Source organism: Rousettus aegyptiacus, unplaced genomic scaffold, assembly GCF_014176215.1.
Source record: "Rousettus aegyptiacus isolate mRouAeg1 unplaced genomic scaffold, mRouAeg1.p scaffold_m13_p_12, whole genome shotgun sequence".
NCBI classification, from domain to species: Eukaryota; Metazoa; Chordata; class Mammalia; order Chiroptera; family Pteropodidae; genus Rousettus; species Rousettus aegyptiacus.
The window spans coordinates 17807296-17823062 of NW_023416287.1; the positions used below are offsets into that span (position 1 = coordinate 17807296).

Sequence of the window (15767 nt, forward strand, 5' to 3'; positions counted from 1 at the left end):
CATTGCCCAAATAATGGTGTGGCAGCTGGACTTCTTAGTATTATATAGTTCTAAACCAAATTATTGTTTAAAATTTTAGTCTATAAACAATTTTAGTAGCTATTAGTCATATGTATGAATAAAGAATTGTAGTTTTGTAGTATTTGCCTATTTGCTTCAGTTTGTGACCTTTGAGGACTGTCACTTTGACCTGTGAGGGGTACCAATTTAAATTTGGGGAATCCCTGAGTTGTAGAGGGAGAAGCAGGAGTGAAAAAAACTCTCCATGTCGGTTGAGGAGACAGAAGGAAAGGGGGAATGATGGTGAGAGTAGTTTGTCTTTCAATCTTATGGGAAAAGACTGTTCATGGGCGGTGTTGTGAGCCTATGGAGAATTTCCTGATTAGCTTTCAGGATTTGATTCAGCATCAGAGCTGCTTCAGCATGCCAAGGTAGGCTACAGGAGTGTGAGTATGGCTTTGGTTTTTTGAAAGTGTGATCTTGCCAGCCAGACACTGGTGCTCTGTTCATCCTCCTCACAGCCTAGAAATGGGATTGAAAGCTGGTACCTCTTTCCATCTTAGGCTTTTGGGAATAGAAGAGGGCACTGTTAACTCCTGAGTGTGAAGGACTGATAAGTTTCAGCTCAACTGGCACTGAATTGGATTCAAATGGATCTAGGAGAAAAGATCTATTCTTGGATTTATGAACACCATAAACATCTTGGAATCTCTCGAGGCAGGGGAGGAGATGCCATAGAAAATGAAGAGCAAGTTACTCTCTATTGGCAGAGAGTGGGTTCCTTATCAACAGTTGTATGTTGGTAAACTGACTAGTTGGAGGAAAAGAAGCCCCGATTTTACCGTTTGCACTATTTCTAAGGTGTAAAACTTAGCGAGGCCAAGCTGCTTACAAATTTCCTTAATATTTAACAGTCGTCTGCTGCAAACCATACAAGTCTATTTCAGTACATTGCTGCCAGCCTCCCTAGAGTGTTTAGAATTCTCCTGTGCTCAGGTCTGTGCTGTGCGACACGAGATACTGAAGCAGCATTTGTTTTAAATTTGTTATTTCATTGATAGGCAAGGAGCTGGAAATATTGACAATACAATTGTGGTGTGAATTGAGTAGTCCAGAGTAAGAGGTTGTTGAGTGCTGGAGAGGTCATGAAAAGGGGAGCGTACGAAAGCTAGGCATGAAGGATAATAATTTAATAGTTAACACTGGTAATACTAATACCAGACTCTGTACTAAGCACTTTGCATACATTATTTATATAAATCTTCAGAACTAGATAATACCCCCCCACACACACACACATTACACCTTTGTAACCTTGGCTTAATAAGCATTTTGGCCAACCTCCATAGGTAAGGCATCATTCTAGGTGTGTAGTAGTATCCTATTGTTGCTGGGAAAGAGTAAGGCCAGTATTTAGAGCCTGGCCACTTCACTGCAGAACCCATACTCTTGCCCACTGCATGAGATTGTGCTTGAATATAAGAAGGAATGTTCTTTCAGGAGAGAAGGGTATAACTACAGTCCAAAGGTCCAGACCAGATAGGAATCAGAGTATTTGAGTTCTAGTCTTCATTTTACTTAATTATGTATGTGGCTTTAGCCAAATCACATTTCCCTCTGCCTTAAATTGAAGGACTTGGATTAAGTGATCACTCCGTTCCTTTTTATTTTTGACATTTTGTGAATTTTAAATTAATGAGCATGCTTCTTTAAGGAACAGTGCAGAAAAGTGCCCTTTTAGGGTATGGGGCTTGGAAAGCAACTTACAAGGGTAATGAGACTCCAACTGATAGAAAACAAAAGCAGAAAAGGTTGGTGCTATATATTCAGTTGTTTTCATTGGCAATTCCTGAGTAGCACCAAATGGAAAGGTGAAGGTAGTGAGGGGACACAGATAGCAAACTAGTTTTTTATGTTCCATTTTCCTAGAAAGCTCACTTCTCCCTTTATGGCTTCAGCAGCAGGCCAGGACTAGATTTGAGTCATGTCCTGAGGATGCTTAGATAATCACTCATTTTCTAGTGTTAATTCAACAGATATTTATAAAGTACCTGCCCATGTATGAATGGGAGCAAGACTAATTGGTTCCTCACTTTGTGGAATTTATAGTCTAGTAGGGGAAATAGATAATATGCAAGTAAAGAAGTTATATATTTTCATAGGTTTGTGAGAAGCTGGGTTTTGTTGGGTTGGAATCAAGGGAAGTCTCTTGACTTCAACATAGAGAACAGATCGGAGGGGACAGAGTAGAAATGAGGAGACCAGTTAGGAGACTGTTATAGACATCCAGGCAGGATATGCTGGTTGAGAGGAGAGTGCACAAAGAGCTGGCAAGTGTTAGCCAGACCTCTCTTAAAAAATAAAAGAGAATTGCTGACTTCTTTTTCATTGACCCAAATGTGATATTTAATATGGTTTTGTGAAATTCCAGTCCTGTAAAGGAGGCTTCATGTCCCTTAAAATTAACAACTAGACGAAAAATAAGAAGTCTGGTTTAAAGTATGTAGTTGTTCAAGGGATATGGGACAGAAGAGTGACTTACACCAGTTTTAATTGAAGATTTCCAAACAGGTAAGATAGGAGGTAGATTGTAAAGGAGATAAATAGGATTTGATAATCTCATGCATTAGATTATTTAAAGAGAATATGACTCAAAGGATAGAAAACTACAGATTATTATAAAGATTTACTTATAAAGAGTTGCTAATCCAGTGAGAAAACAAAACAGGTTATACAGGAAGCTCTGATTTCTCAGAATGGAATCCAACTCCGTATGCTACTGAGACACACATGGGCCCATCAGCATTCTGATTTGGGTTCTAGTCTAGCTAGAGAAGAAACTGAAAAAGGATAGAATAGAACCAGCTGTGGAGAAAGTAGTGGAAATGGTAAAAGAAATACAAATGTTAATAGAAAAGAATGCTATGGTCTTATCAGAAATTGAGGCCTAGCACAGGAAAAAGCTCCTAGCATACTGCATGTGTTTGGTCCAGAGCAAAAGCCTCTTTGTGATCATTGACAGAAGTCATGGAATGAGGAAAGAGGCAGCAGCTTCAGTTGTTGCCTGTAATCTCGCCACCACAGATAAATATTGCTAATACTTTTGTAGTTCACAATAAAAGTCTATCAGGGGTGAACCTATAATTCATTTAAAATTTTCCCCAACATTTTATAATGGAAACCTTCAACATACAGAAACGTTGAAAAATATTGTACAGTGAATACCCACATATCCACTATTTAGATTCTATCATTTGAATTTTTCCTGTATTTATTATACCATATATCAATACACCAAAATATTTTATTTTTTGGTGCATTTCAAAGAAGTTGCAAGCATCAGTATACTTCACCCATAAACTTGGGTGAGTTCAGAATTTGTTTATGGCTTTTTTTTTGAGGGGGTGAATTTACATATATATATATACCTTAAGTGTACCATTAGATAAAAACGGGTGCACCTGTGACTCACATGCCTATGAAGGTAAAGAAAATTTCTATTGGCTCTAGAGTTATCTCCCTCTTCAGTTAATACCTTCCCCTCCCCTGTGGGACAGGGGAAGAACAACCACTATTCTGAAATTTTTTGCCTTAGATTAGTTTTGCCCTTTATAAGTGTAATCTGTGTATTTATGCTTCATATTCATCCATGTTGCAGATATTAATAGTTTCTTTGTTGCTGAGTAGTGTTCTATGTCATATAAAAACATATTAATGGTTTGTTTATCCATTCTCATGTTGATGGACACCTGGGCTGTTTGAAATTTCTGGCTATTATGAATAAAGCTGCTATGAACATTCCTGTACAAATGTTTTTGTGGACATAATGCTTTCATTTCTTTTGGATAAAAATTCAGGAGTAGAATTGCTCAGACTGAATGTATTGTTGGTTTTCTAATAAGCCACCAGACCATTCCCAAAGTGGTACATTTAATGTTTTCACTAACAACTTGTGAGAGTTCCATGTCTTTGACATTTGGCATTGTGGGTTTTTTTACTTTTAGCCATTGTGGTGGGTATGTAATAGTATCTCATTGTGCTTTTAATTTACATTTCCCTGATGACTAAGTGCTGTTGATCACTTTTTCCTTTGTTTATTTTTGTTTCATATATTTTATTATCTGATTTTTTTTTTTTGCCAGTTTTTTAGTTGACTGTCATTTAATATTGAGTTCTAGGAGTCCTGCATTTAAATTTTAAAGCTTAGTTGTACAAGATCAGGATAGGAAAGATTTACTACTGGACATTAGTTTAAATGAAAAAAGCCTGAAGGTTTGAATTGAGCAAAAGCACATTTACTGTTTATTCAGCAAATGGTTATGAGTACAATCTATATACTAAGCACTAGTATTAAGGATAGAGAAATAATAGCCAGCCCTAAATCCAAGGAGCCCATAGATTATGAGGGTAGACAGACAAAAGTCAAAATTTGGATGTAGTGGTTTCAACATTAAGTCACTATTTATTTAGTATCTACTATAGAATAGATACTACTGTAAGTACAGGAGATAGAGATAAGCAAACCAGACATAGTTCCTACTCTAATGCAACTTATTATTTGGAGTATAAATAGGGAAGACAGCACAGAGGTCCTAAGATCAAGAATGAGATTGATGTGTGTATGTGGATCAGAAATGAAATCCAGCTAGAACATACTCGTGTGACTAGACGATTAGTTAGGCAGGGGTCAGGTCTTGGCAGGGCCTTGTAGACCATGATAAATATGGATTTTATTTCAAGTTTTAGGAAGCCATTTCAGAGGTTTAAGCAGAGAAATGGTATGATTTGGTTTCCGAGAGAGAGATTGATTACAGAAAAACTGATAAACAGTTCCAGTTCAGAGGAGAGAGAATCCTGGGGAAGGTGGGCAAGGTTTCATAAAGGAATAATGTCAGCAGAACCTTGGATGACAAGGCATTTACTAGGCAGGAAAATTAGAGGTATCAGCATGTAGATATTTTTGAGTAACCAGAAATAGCTCTGGATGACTAGTTGGGTGGGTGGTAGAATGGCAGGAGATAGAGGAGACTGAAAAAGGCTTTGAAGGTTGAATTAGGGTCATAGTATTATACAACTACTGAATTCTTTGTAGATGTGCCCTCCGTTGTTGTGCCACAGGTGGCCCTACTAGAGAGTTTGGCTGTGAATCTAAGGGCTGCAGGCAGCTATCCAGAGCTTCTAATTAGGGTATTGACTCCCTGGAAGCCAGCATCAGGGTTGATTCTCAGTGTTAAGGAGGAGAAACCAGGGAGCAAGAGACAGTGAAGTCTGAGGTTAGGTGGGGGTTGCTGAACTAGAGTTAGAGGCTTTGGGTTTAAAATGAATAGTCAAGAGGACTTCAGGTGTGGATTGAGGAAAAAAGCTAATGAGGCCCTTTAAAAATATTAAATAAACTATAAAATATTGAAACAATATAGAAGTGTACAGAGTATGTAGAAGTCTTACCTTAATTCCACTCCTCTGAGGTATACATAAAAGTTGCGTCTTCCATTTTTTCTAGTGTATTTATTTTGTGTATGTATTCAATTCTATTGTATATACACATACAATTGAAGTTTAAAGTGGAATCGTGCTCTATGTTTTGCAACTTTGTTATTTCACATACTACTGATGCAATATAGTCCTGCCTTTTTTTTTTTTACCTGCTACTCAGATTCTCTTGTTTCAGTGTACCATAATTTAGTCACCACCTAATTGATAGACATTTAAGGTGTTTCACTTAGTTTTAGTGAAATGAGCATTCTTCATTTGTCTCTGTACTGTGCAAACACTGCGTCAGAGAACATGTGAGGTGAGAAGCAGGAGTCAGATTGTGACTTGGGGGAAGTTCAGACCCACTCCCTCAGGAATATGTGTTTGCTCTGGATCTCTCCTTGTGGAACCTCTACAGGGATGATCAGGCTGGTTAAAAGTCTACATGCCACATTCTAGGGGCAACATTCAAAAGGACTGGAGCCGTTTCTCCCGATTTTAGTTGGAATGTTCACCACCTCCAATATCAGATGGGTTCTCAAGGAGATAGAATAAGGCTTTTCTGTGGAATTTTAGACTGTGAAGAAAAAGGATTAATGTGTAGAAGTGAGAATTCAATAGACTTGGGTTGATTTGGGTAGGACTATATGAAGCAGGACTTTCTGATGAATGGATTGTAAGAGTGGTAGGTTTTCCATCCTTGGATGCATTCAAGCAGAGGCTTGCTTAGGTGCTATGGAGGGGCAGTATGTGAAACAAGTGGAACCCTAGGAATTACTCCAACTTTGGTTGATAGCCTTCCAGATGGAGACCATGAAGCACCAAGATGGCAACAGCACTAACTCAGCTGGGTTGGGGGAAGGATTGACTGAGGATGAGTTTAGGGGATGCTGAGGCTGGAGGCATCCAGGGGTATAATGCTGGGAAACCTGGCATGCTGGGTGGGAAGCTAGGTGAGAGATCCAATCTCGCTTATACTCCTAGTACAGATAGTTTGTAGGTGTATGGGTCAGGGGGACAGACATAGGGATAGCAAGGGGTCTGAGGATAATTGTTATGGTGACTGCAGGAGGAGGGGTTACATGGAGTCATGGTGATCCATGTAAGAAGATAGTTTTTCCAAAAGAGGAAGTGGATGAATTGGAAAAGCTTGGTGCTACTTGGTTGCCAATCAGTTTGGAGATGGCAGGCTGGGAGCTCAGGCTGCATGTAGCCTTTTGGATTTCATTCAACAGATACTGTGTACATGCTTGGGATAGAGCGATGAACAGAACAGGCAAATAACCCTTCCCTCATGGAGTTTACATTCTAGTGGGGAAGACAAATTATATAAATAGCAATATTAGAGGGTGACTAATGCTAAAGAGTAAAAAGAGGAAAGAGGTATGTAATGTGTCAGCAGCGTTTCGGGTTAAAATTTTAGAGTGACTAGAAAAGAGCCTTTTCTGTCATAATGGAGAAAGATGATTTTGAATAAAGCCCTAGTGGGAGCAAGCCATGTGGATAATATGAGGGAAGAACATTTCATGTTTTGAAGTACAAACAAGGTTTTTTTGAGGAATGGTAAGCAAGCAGACCTGTGTGGCCAGAATGTAGTGAGCAAGAGAAAAGATGTTATGAGATCAAGTTAGATCTAGGTTTTTGAAGACCTATGCATGGTAGAGTTGGATTTTTTTCTAAGCAATGGGTAATCATTAGAGTGTTAGAGCAGAGGTGTGACATGACCTGACATGTTTTAACAGGATCACCCTAATTGCTGTATTGAAAATAGTCTATAGATGTGAGGATGGAGAAATGGAGGTGGGGGTGGCGTAAGATAAGGGAGATCAATTAAAGAGGCTAATGTGATAAGCTTGGTGAAAAATGCTTTCTCGGACTGGGTAGTGGCAGTGAGAATAGTCAGGAGTGAGACATAAGCAGCTGATTAGAGGTTATGAGAGTCATCAGGAGGACCGCAACTCTTCCTCAAGATGCAGGGCCCCAGGGTTAGTGGAAAATCATTGAAGCAAGATATTTTTAGGGGAGCACTTTCTGGATCGTGGTTGTGTTTAGGTAAGTGTTGAGATTGGAATTTGCATTAGGGTCTGATCTGGAGCCAGTAAGGGGGTCGGAGGTGTGTCATTAGTCTCTGAATAGATCAGGATTAGAGTCTGGGTCTTCCCATTATAGTGCTGGACCAAGGTTGTTTGTAATCACCACCTCCTGTTCCATTGAGCTCACCCAAGGGCATTGAAGGAGTATGGAGGCTATAGGTCCTTCTCTTCCTTAGGTGTCATTGGGGTGGACACAGGCTCAGCCCTGCCTGGGTGAAGCCTGCTGGCCTTCCCAAGCTGAGAAATACAGTCAGGGAAGGGTAGAGACGCTCCCTCTGTGTTTGACTTGTACCTTTTTCCCCAGATGGCCCACTGCGTGACCTTGGTTCAACTGTCCATTTCCTGTGACCACCTCATTGATAAGGACATCGGCTCCAAGTCTGACCCACTCTGTGTCCTTTTACAGGATGTGGGAGGGGGCAACTGGGTTGAGGTGAGAGGGAACGTCGGGGTTAGGGTTGTGGAGGCAGCCTTGGACTGTTTTGGGGTAGTGAGTGCGTGACTGTAATGCTATCGGCCTCTGTCCATAGCTTGGCCGAACTGAGCGAGTACGGAACTGCTCGAGCCCTGAGTTCTCCAAGACTCTGCAGCTTGAATATCACTTTGAAACAGTCCAGAAGCTCCGATTTGGCATCTATGACATAGACAATAAGACACCTGAGCTGGGGGATGATGACTTCCTAGGTGGGGCTGAGTGTTCCCTAGGACAGGTATGTAGTACCAGGGATTAGACACAGGTTCAGTAAGAGCCCTGTCAGACAACCCAGCCTGCCTGGAGTTGGAGGGTGAGGGTCAAGCAGAATCTAACCCTGCCTGAGATCTTGACACCCCACCCCTACTGCTCTGCCCCAGATTGTGTCCAGCCAGATAATAACTCTGCCCTTGATGCTGAAGCCTGGAAAACCTGCTGGGCAGGGGACCATCACGGTAAGGAAGAACTCTGTATGGGTGGGGTGGAGGGCCCTATGGATCATTGAGGAATTCATGAGATGATACAGTCTCCTGCTACCCTTACCTAGGTCTCATCTCAGGAATTGAAGGATAGTCGTGTAGTGACCATGGAGGTGGAAGCCAGAAACCTAGATAAGAAGGTAGGTGTAGAAGGGGGCTCTTGGGGTTCAAGAATTAAGGGGACTGGAATTGTGTGTTGGGGGCAGGGGTGGGGACAGATGTCTGACATAGTAGTTGTTTCTACCTGAGTTTTATAACAGGTTTCTGTGGCATTGACAGGACTTCCTGGGGAAATCTGATCCATTCTTGGAGTTCTTCCGCCAGGGCGATGGGAAATGGCACCTGGCATACAGATCTGAGGTGTGAGACTCCCTGGGATTGAGTAGGTGGGGTAGGAGGGAATCTCCTAGGACTCATGACTACCCAGGTTTGAAATACAGAGAAAGAGACTACATATGGGTAGGGAAAGGACGGCAGCTCCCCACACACCAGCCCAGAACTCACTGGACACCTTGCCCTCTACCTTCAGGTAATCAAGAACAACCTGAACCCTACGTGGAAGCGCTTCTCTGTTCCCCTTCAGCATTTCTGTGGGGGAGACCCTAGCACCCCTATCCAGGTAAGGTGTTTGCCTCCTGAGTAGACTGAATGGGGGTAGAAACCTGGGGAAGGATTTTTTTCTCACTTGCAACCTGCCTCCTCCTGACCTTTATATCATGCTCATACACCTTCCCTCCCAGGTACGATGCTCAGACTATGACAGTGATGGTTCACATGATCTCATTGGTACCTTCCACACCAGTTTGGCCCAGCTGCAAGCAGCCCCAGTGAGTGCTGGCCCTGCTTAGGGGTGTTGTGGTGGGCCTAGAGTGCTGTAGCTTCAGGGAGAGGAGGAGAGCAGGGCAGCTACACTCCAGTCCTGACTGATGCCGTGGGAATTTCCTACCCAAATTTTTCTTTCCTCACCAGGCTGAGTTTGAATGCATCCACCCTGAGAAACAGCAGAAAAAGAAAAGCTACAAGAACTCTGGAACTATTCGTGTCAAGATTTGCCAGGTGAGACAGTAGCCCATGTGACCAGGCTCTGATCCCTGAGCTCCATGACCCCAATCCCTTCACCCTAGACATGACCCTGGTCTCATCTGCAGGTAGAAACAGAGTATTCATTCCTCGACTATGTGATGGGAGGCTGTCAAATCAACTTTACTGTAAGTTGCTTTACCAGGGGCAAGAGAACAGATTTGGGGCTCAAGGGGACCTTCAGCTTCCTTCTTCCTATCTTTCTAGGTAGGTGTGGACTTCACAGGCTCCAATGGAGACCCCTCCTCACCAGACTCCCTGCACTACCTGAGCCCAACAGGGATCAATGAGTACCTGGCAGCACTGTGGAGTGTGGGCAGCGTGGTTCAAGACTATGATTCGTAAGTAACTTCTCTTGGCCATCCCCACTCCCTGCAGATGCCTCAGCCTCTGGGCTCACAGTTCCCTCACTGCCTTTTCCCCAACTCACTGTCCTCCCACAGGGACAAGCTGTTCCCAGCATTTGGATTTGGGGCCCAGGTGCCCCCTGACTGGCAGGTGAGCGCACTCTTCCCTTCCTATACTCGTGTTTCCAGTTTCAGAGTCCTGATTTGGCAAATGCAGTGGACTCACTGCCTGGCATTCAGCTTTGTGGGGAGAGGCAGGGATGCCTCCCTATAGGCAGGTTACAGCAAGTGCTCACGACTAAATAGCTCCTATAAGATGCTTGGTACATACCATGGTGCCCTCTTTCTTAATACGAAGGTGGCCATGAGGGAAGAAACTCATTTTCATTCTTGTTTTCAGGTCTCCCATGAATTTGCTTTGAACTTCAATCCCAGTAACCCCTACTGTTCAGGTAAGTCTCCCATCCTCCAGCATAAGGCAGATCTCTTCATACCTAGAGGGCCAAACCTATGCTGGCAAGAGAGAGTGGGGATGGGGGAACAGATTCCTGACTCCATTGTTCAGAAGAATGGATTTTAAAGCTAGGCCTCTGGAGTCAAATTTTCATCCTGCCATTTTCTAACAATGTGATTTGTAAAGTTGCTCTGCTTCTATGTGCTTGTAGGATTATAGTATTGTAGGATATTGAATATTGATATTGTAGGAGAAGATGTGTATAAAGTTTGAAACAGTAAGCCTGGTACATACTAAGTGCTCTCTAAAAAATGGTAGCTGTTATTATTATCTCTGTTGAGAAGCTCACAAGTACTTAATTTGGGCATCATCTCTTTTCAGGGTACTTTTGCCCTGTGCTCTTTCGTTTAGAGAGGGCAAAACCTCCTGTCTTTCCAGCCACCCCCACATGGGCAATAAGCTGAAGTGGAAAACTTGACCCTACCTGACCTGGGTTTTTATTTTGATACGGGTTCAGACTAAGAGGAAAGTTGCAGGAATAGTTAGTTATAGGTGTTCAGGTCATTGGCGCTCAGGAGTCAGGGCCTGGGTCACAGGCACTGGTGTTTATCTTCAACCAGATTCTTCAAACATGAACGTTTTGCCACATTTGCTTCATTATTCTCTCAAGTTCTCCCCGCCCTGCCCCATCGCTGTCTCTGTCTCTCTATGTCTTTCTCTCTCTCTCTCTCTCTCTCTCTCTCTCTCTCTCTCTACACACACACACACACACACACACACACACACACTTTTTTTTTTCTGAAATGTTTGAAAATTGTACTGAATAAGCCTTGCCCCAAGTTTGCCTCTGTGGCCTACCAACTTTGCACCTATTATCATTCGTGTGGCCCTTTATCCCTAAATACCTCAATGTGTGTTTCCTAAAATCAAAGTGAGGAAATTAACATCAGTACAATACTATTATCCAATCTATAGATTTTATTCAAATCTTACCAACCGTTCTTTTACAGCAAAAGGATACCTTGGATCACATGTTGCCTTCAGTTATTGTCTTCCGTAGTTCTTCATTCTTTCATGATATTGACATTGTTTAAAATTACAGGCCAGATAATTTATAGAATGTTTCACAGTTTGGTTTTACCTTTGGTTTTACCTTTAGGTTGAGATTATGCATTTTTGGTGGGAATACCACAGACATGATGCTGTTTTCTTCTCAGTGCATTGTATTAGGAGTCACATGACATTGATTTATCCTATTACCAGCCATGTTAACTTTGATCATTGGTTAAGGTAGAGCCTATCAGGTTTCTATGCAGTACTATGCAAGTACTGTTTTTCTCTTTGTAATTAATAAATATCTTTTAGGAAGATACTTTGAGGCTATATAATTATCTAATTGCTCATCTTTTAACCCCTAGTTTTAGCATCCATTGATGATCCTTGCCTGAATCATTTATCTCTGTGATTGTTGACTGATTTTGTAATTCCTCCTTCTTTGTATATTAAGGAAGAGCTTTCATAGCTCTATGGATTCTTATTTTATTAAATGGATTATAATTCATTATCTTATTGAATGGGTTATCTGGTGCCCAACTGTCCTAGGTTCTTCAGGATATCCCCTAATCTGGGTTTTTATTCAAGCTGTGATTTAGGACAGGTGTCCCTCCTGTCTTTGGCCTTAATTTCCTCATCTGTAGAATAAGGTCAAGTACCTTGGGTTACAGGGGTGATTGAATGAAATGCACCCAGCTTCCCAAATCTCCTCTTTTAAGGTGGGGTGATGTCAGGACTGGCTCAATTCCAATAGACTCAGTGTTTTACGGTGTTTTTGCCCTTTTTCTCTAGGCATCCAGGGTATTGTGGATGCCTACCGCCAGGCCCTGCCCCAAGTTCGCCTCTATGGCCCCACAAATTTTGCACCTATCATCAATCATGTGGCCAGGTTTGCAGCCCAGGCTGCACAACAGAGGACTGCCTCGGTAAGGGTATGGGAGGTGGTAGTGGGGTGGTCTCAGTCCAGGGCTGCCTTGAGGGCTATGTAACAAGGGACTTCTTGTCAATGTGGGACTATGTAGCTGGGATGTTTAGAGGGTCTACCTCAGTATGTGAATGACTTGCCCCCAGCAATACTTTGTGCTGTTGCTGCTAACCGACGGTGCTGTGACAGATGTGGAGGCCACACGTGAGGCTGTGGTTCGTGCCTCCCACCTGCCTATGTCAGTGATCATCGTGGGTGTGGGCAGTGCTGATTTCGAGGCCATGGAGCAGCTGGATGCTGATGGTGGACCCCTGCGTACACGCTCCGGGGAGGGAGCTGCCCGTGACATAGTTCAATTTGTGCCCTACCGCCGCTTTCAGAATGTGAGTGGGGACAAGTGTGGGGGCAGACCAGATCTGGGAGTTCACCCTTCCACCTCTACCTGATGGGAGTGGGGATACTCACCCTTTTACCTAAGTCTGGGGCAGGGTTAGGTGTTAGATTTCATATCCCTTGAAGCTATTGCAGGCCCCCATTGACCTTGCTCCTCTTCTCCTGGCAGGCCCCGCGGGAGGCATTGGCGCAGACTGTGCTCGCAGAGGTACCCATGCAACTGGTCTCCTACTTCAAGGCCCAAGGTTGGGCCCCATTCAAGCCTCTTCCACTTCCAGCCAAGGGCCCTGCACAGGCTCCTCAGGCTTAGATTCCCTTGGAGCGTAGGTTATGGCCAATCCTCAGCCCGGTGTCCCTGCCTCTGACCACGCTCCCCAGTCTAGCACGTTATACATTTTATACTTTTATACTTGCTCCTGCTGTTGCTGTTCCTGATCCCATCTGCTTGCCCCCTGGAGCCCTTCATTCAATAAAGACCAATGATGACCACTGCTTTGCCACCACTCTGTTTTTGGATAGGAATCTGCTGTTAGCCATGTTTACTTTTCTCCAAGCCTATTTATTGACCTTGGGAGTTGTTGAGCGAAGGATGCTTCTGACAGAATAGCCCCACTCAAAGAAATTATGTATTCCAGGCCATATATCTGGAGATGCTGACTTTATTTTGAAAATACAAAGATTAAATGTAAGCCAGACACTCAGCTGGGCAGAGCTGCAAACACAGGACAAGATGGAGAGTGCTAGGGGAGGGATAAGTTTTAAGTTGGAGTAGGGGCTATGTTAGACTTCTTGGGGAGGGAGCAGTGGTAGTTCTAGTCCTAAAAATAGGCTACAGGCTTGAATTTTTAAGTTGTTTTTTTTTCTTGCTAGAAAATTAATATGTATATGCATTGTAGGAATACAGGAGAAATATCACCTAAACTTCCATATCTCAATAAAATATTAGGTGCATATTTTTTAGTTCTTTATCCATAGTATTTATAGTCTATACATGTTTTTCTATAAAAGTGAGATCATTTTATATACACTATTTTAGCATGCTTTAAAATAGATAATGGAGCAGGTAAGAACCCCAGTCTTTCCTAAGTCTGAGTTTTTTTTTCTAAATAGGATAGTATACGTACTATTTACACCATGGTTTTATATTTTGGGTGTCTTACCCATTAGAACTTAGTTGCTGACCTCATTCTTTTTAATACCTATATATTAGTATGCATATAAGTGCACTATACTTTATTTAGCCAATTTCTTACTTACTGAGATTTGGGCCCCTTCCAATTTTCTTCTGTTATATACAGTGCTGTAATGAATATCCTTCTACATTATCTGTGCATTTACAGGAATGTTTCTGAAGGATTTGTTCCTTGAAGTAAAAATGTTAAATCAAAGGGTATAAATATTTAAAATTTTAATAGATATTGTGAATTGCCCTTTATAACAGTTTTTTAACCCTTTTGTTAATCTGACAGGCAAAAAAAGAAAGAATATCATTTTTCGTTGAATTTATTTAATTATGAAAGCTAGTTATCACTTCATGTGTTTGTGAATTTTATTTCTATAAATAGCTGATTTATAGGTTTTTACCATTGTTATAGCCTTTATTCTGTTACAGTTATTCAGTTATTTCTTATGCATATTGAAAATATTTACTCCCAGGCCATTGTCCTTTCATATATAGTATCTTTTTGTCTATAGAACTCTTTTCATATGGAAGTTTAAATTTTTTATGTATACCAGTCTAGCTTACTTTTAAAGAAATTATCCATATACATTAATTACTTTCTATGACATTAAACTTGCTTTTATATTACCATTTCTATTGGCTTCATATTATTTTTGTAGCATAATTTATCTTCTTAGATACTATTTCCAGTTTTTTTAAAAATGTGATGTATAATCTTAAAAGTATTATGTTTGATTACATCCATGTATTCTTTGGATCCATTCTTAGAAATGGAATTGCTGTGATCAAAGACTATAAATAGTTTTAAGGCTTTGGGTTCCTAAAAAAGATGTATTTGTTCACATTTATAACCTTAGGTTTTGAGACCACATGAGAGAATATTATTCCTTTGTCTTCAAATTACAAAAGTGTAATATCCCCAAAATTTAAACAAATAGATACATGCCCATCGCCCATCCTGACACACTCAGTTTCAACTTCCTACAGGTATACCCACTGTGAATAGTGTGTATATGCTCCCAAAACATGAACACACTGGGGAAGGATCTTAGCAGCCAAAATGTTGCAAGTTTTTTTGTTCATGCTGGTCCCTCTTTTCTACTCTGCCCAGGTAGAACTCATGACTCCTTTGATAACTATCTCCTTCGTCTTTTATTCCTCCATCTACTTTTGAGTGAAGAATTCTTAGATCAGTGAATGAATTGTCCTGTTTCCTAGAGCATCCTCTCTATCCTGTCAGGCTCCTTGAGGGCAGGGACTGATGAACACTAGACTATCTGTACTGTGCCTAGCATAGAGTCAGGCACTCTGGTCTCAGTAAAGACAACCTGAGCAGGGACTATCAGGCCTACATCAGCTGTGACTCAGATAGTTCCTAGAGTTCTCAAGTTTGCTTAGTTTGAGTGTTTATATAAGGAAGAGGGGTAATTCTCCCTCCAGCTGCACCTAGTAGGAGTTGGGTGACTTTCCCAGAATTTGGGGGTGGGAATTGAGATACACAAGCTCGGCTTCAGGCTGACTGGCAGCTCTGCAGTTAAAGAGGGTGGCCTCTGGAGGAAGGTGGGCTTGGGTCCTGCTGTGACAGTTCTTCACTAACCGTGTGACTTTGAACAAGTTTTTTGACCTGTGTGGTTTCCCCCTCTGTGATCATGAGGATTAGTTAGGTAATGCGTATAACGTCCAGAGTACATGATGAAGTACTGCGTAAACATGAGCTGCTGCTACTTAAGAGGGTGCAGCCATCACCATACTTACATACCAAAGGCAGTCAGAGCATCCCCCAACAGATCCTTCAGCATTGATCCAGCTTCTTTCA

At 41.8% G+C, this 15767-nt stretch overlaps 1 protein-coding gene across 6 annotated transcripts in view; it reads left to right on the forward strand.

Annotated features, from left to right (window-relative positions):
- Positions 1-13259, forward strand: part of CPNE1 (copine 1) — a 33350-nt gene extending 20091 nt beyond the window's left edge. For 5 of the 6 annotated variants that reach the window (XM_036229460.1, XM_036229463.1, XM_036229461.1 and 2 more), the window contains 15 exons: positions 7870-7998; positions 8096-8275; positions 8418-8492; positions 8585-8656; positions 8796-8876; positions 9046-9135; positions 9257-9343; positions 9486-9572; positions 9665-9724; positions 9804-9937; positions 10040-10094; positions 10344-10395; positions 12243-12376; positions 12522-12758; positions 12938-13259. In XM_036229460.1, coding sequence (XP_036085353.1) covers positions 7870-7998; positions 8096-8275; positions 8418-8492; positions 8585-8656; positions 8796-8876; positions 9046-9135; positions 9257-9343; positions 9486-9572; positions 9665-9724; positions 9804-9937; positions 10040-10094; positions 10344-10395; positions 12243-12376; positions 12522-12758; positions 12938-13078 — 1614 coding nt within the window. In that variant the 3' untranslated portion in view covers positions 13079-13259. The remainder of the gene's footprint in view (positions 1-7869; positions 7999-8095; positions 8276-8417; positions 8493-8584; positions 8657-8795; positions 8877-9045; positions 9136-9256; positions 9344-9485; positions 9573-9664; positions 9725-9803; positions 9938-10039; positions 10095-10343; positions 10396-12242; positions 12377-12521; positions 12759-12937) is intronic. The other variant, XM_036229462.1, reaches the window with a different exon arrangement.
- Positions 13260-15767: the final 2508 nt, after the last annotated feature.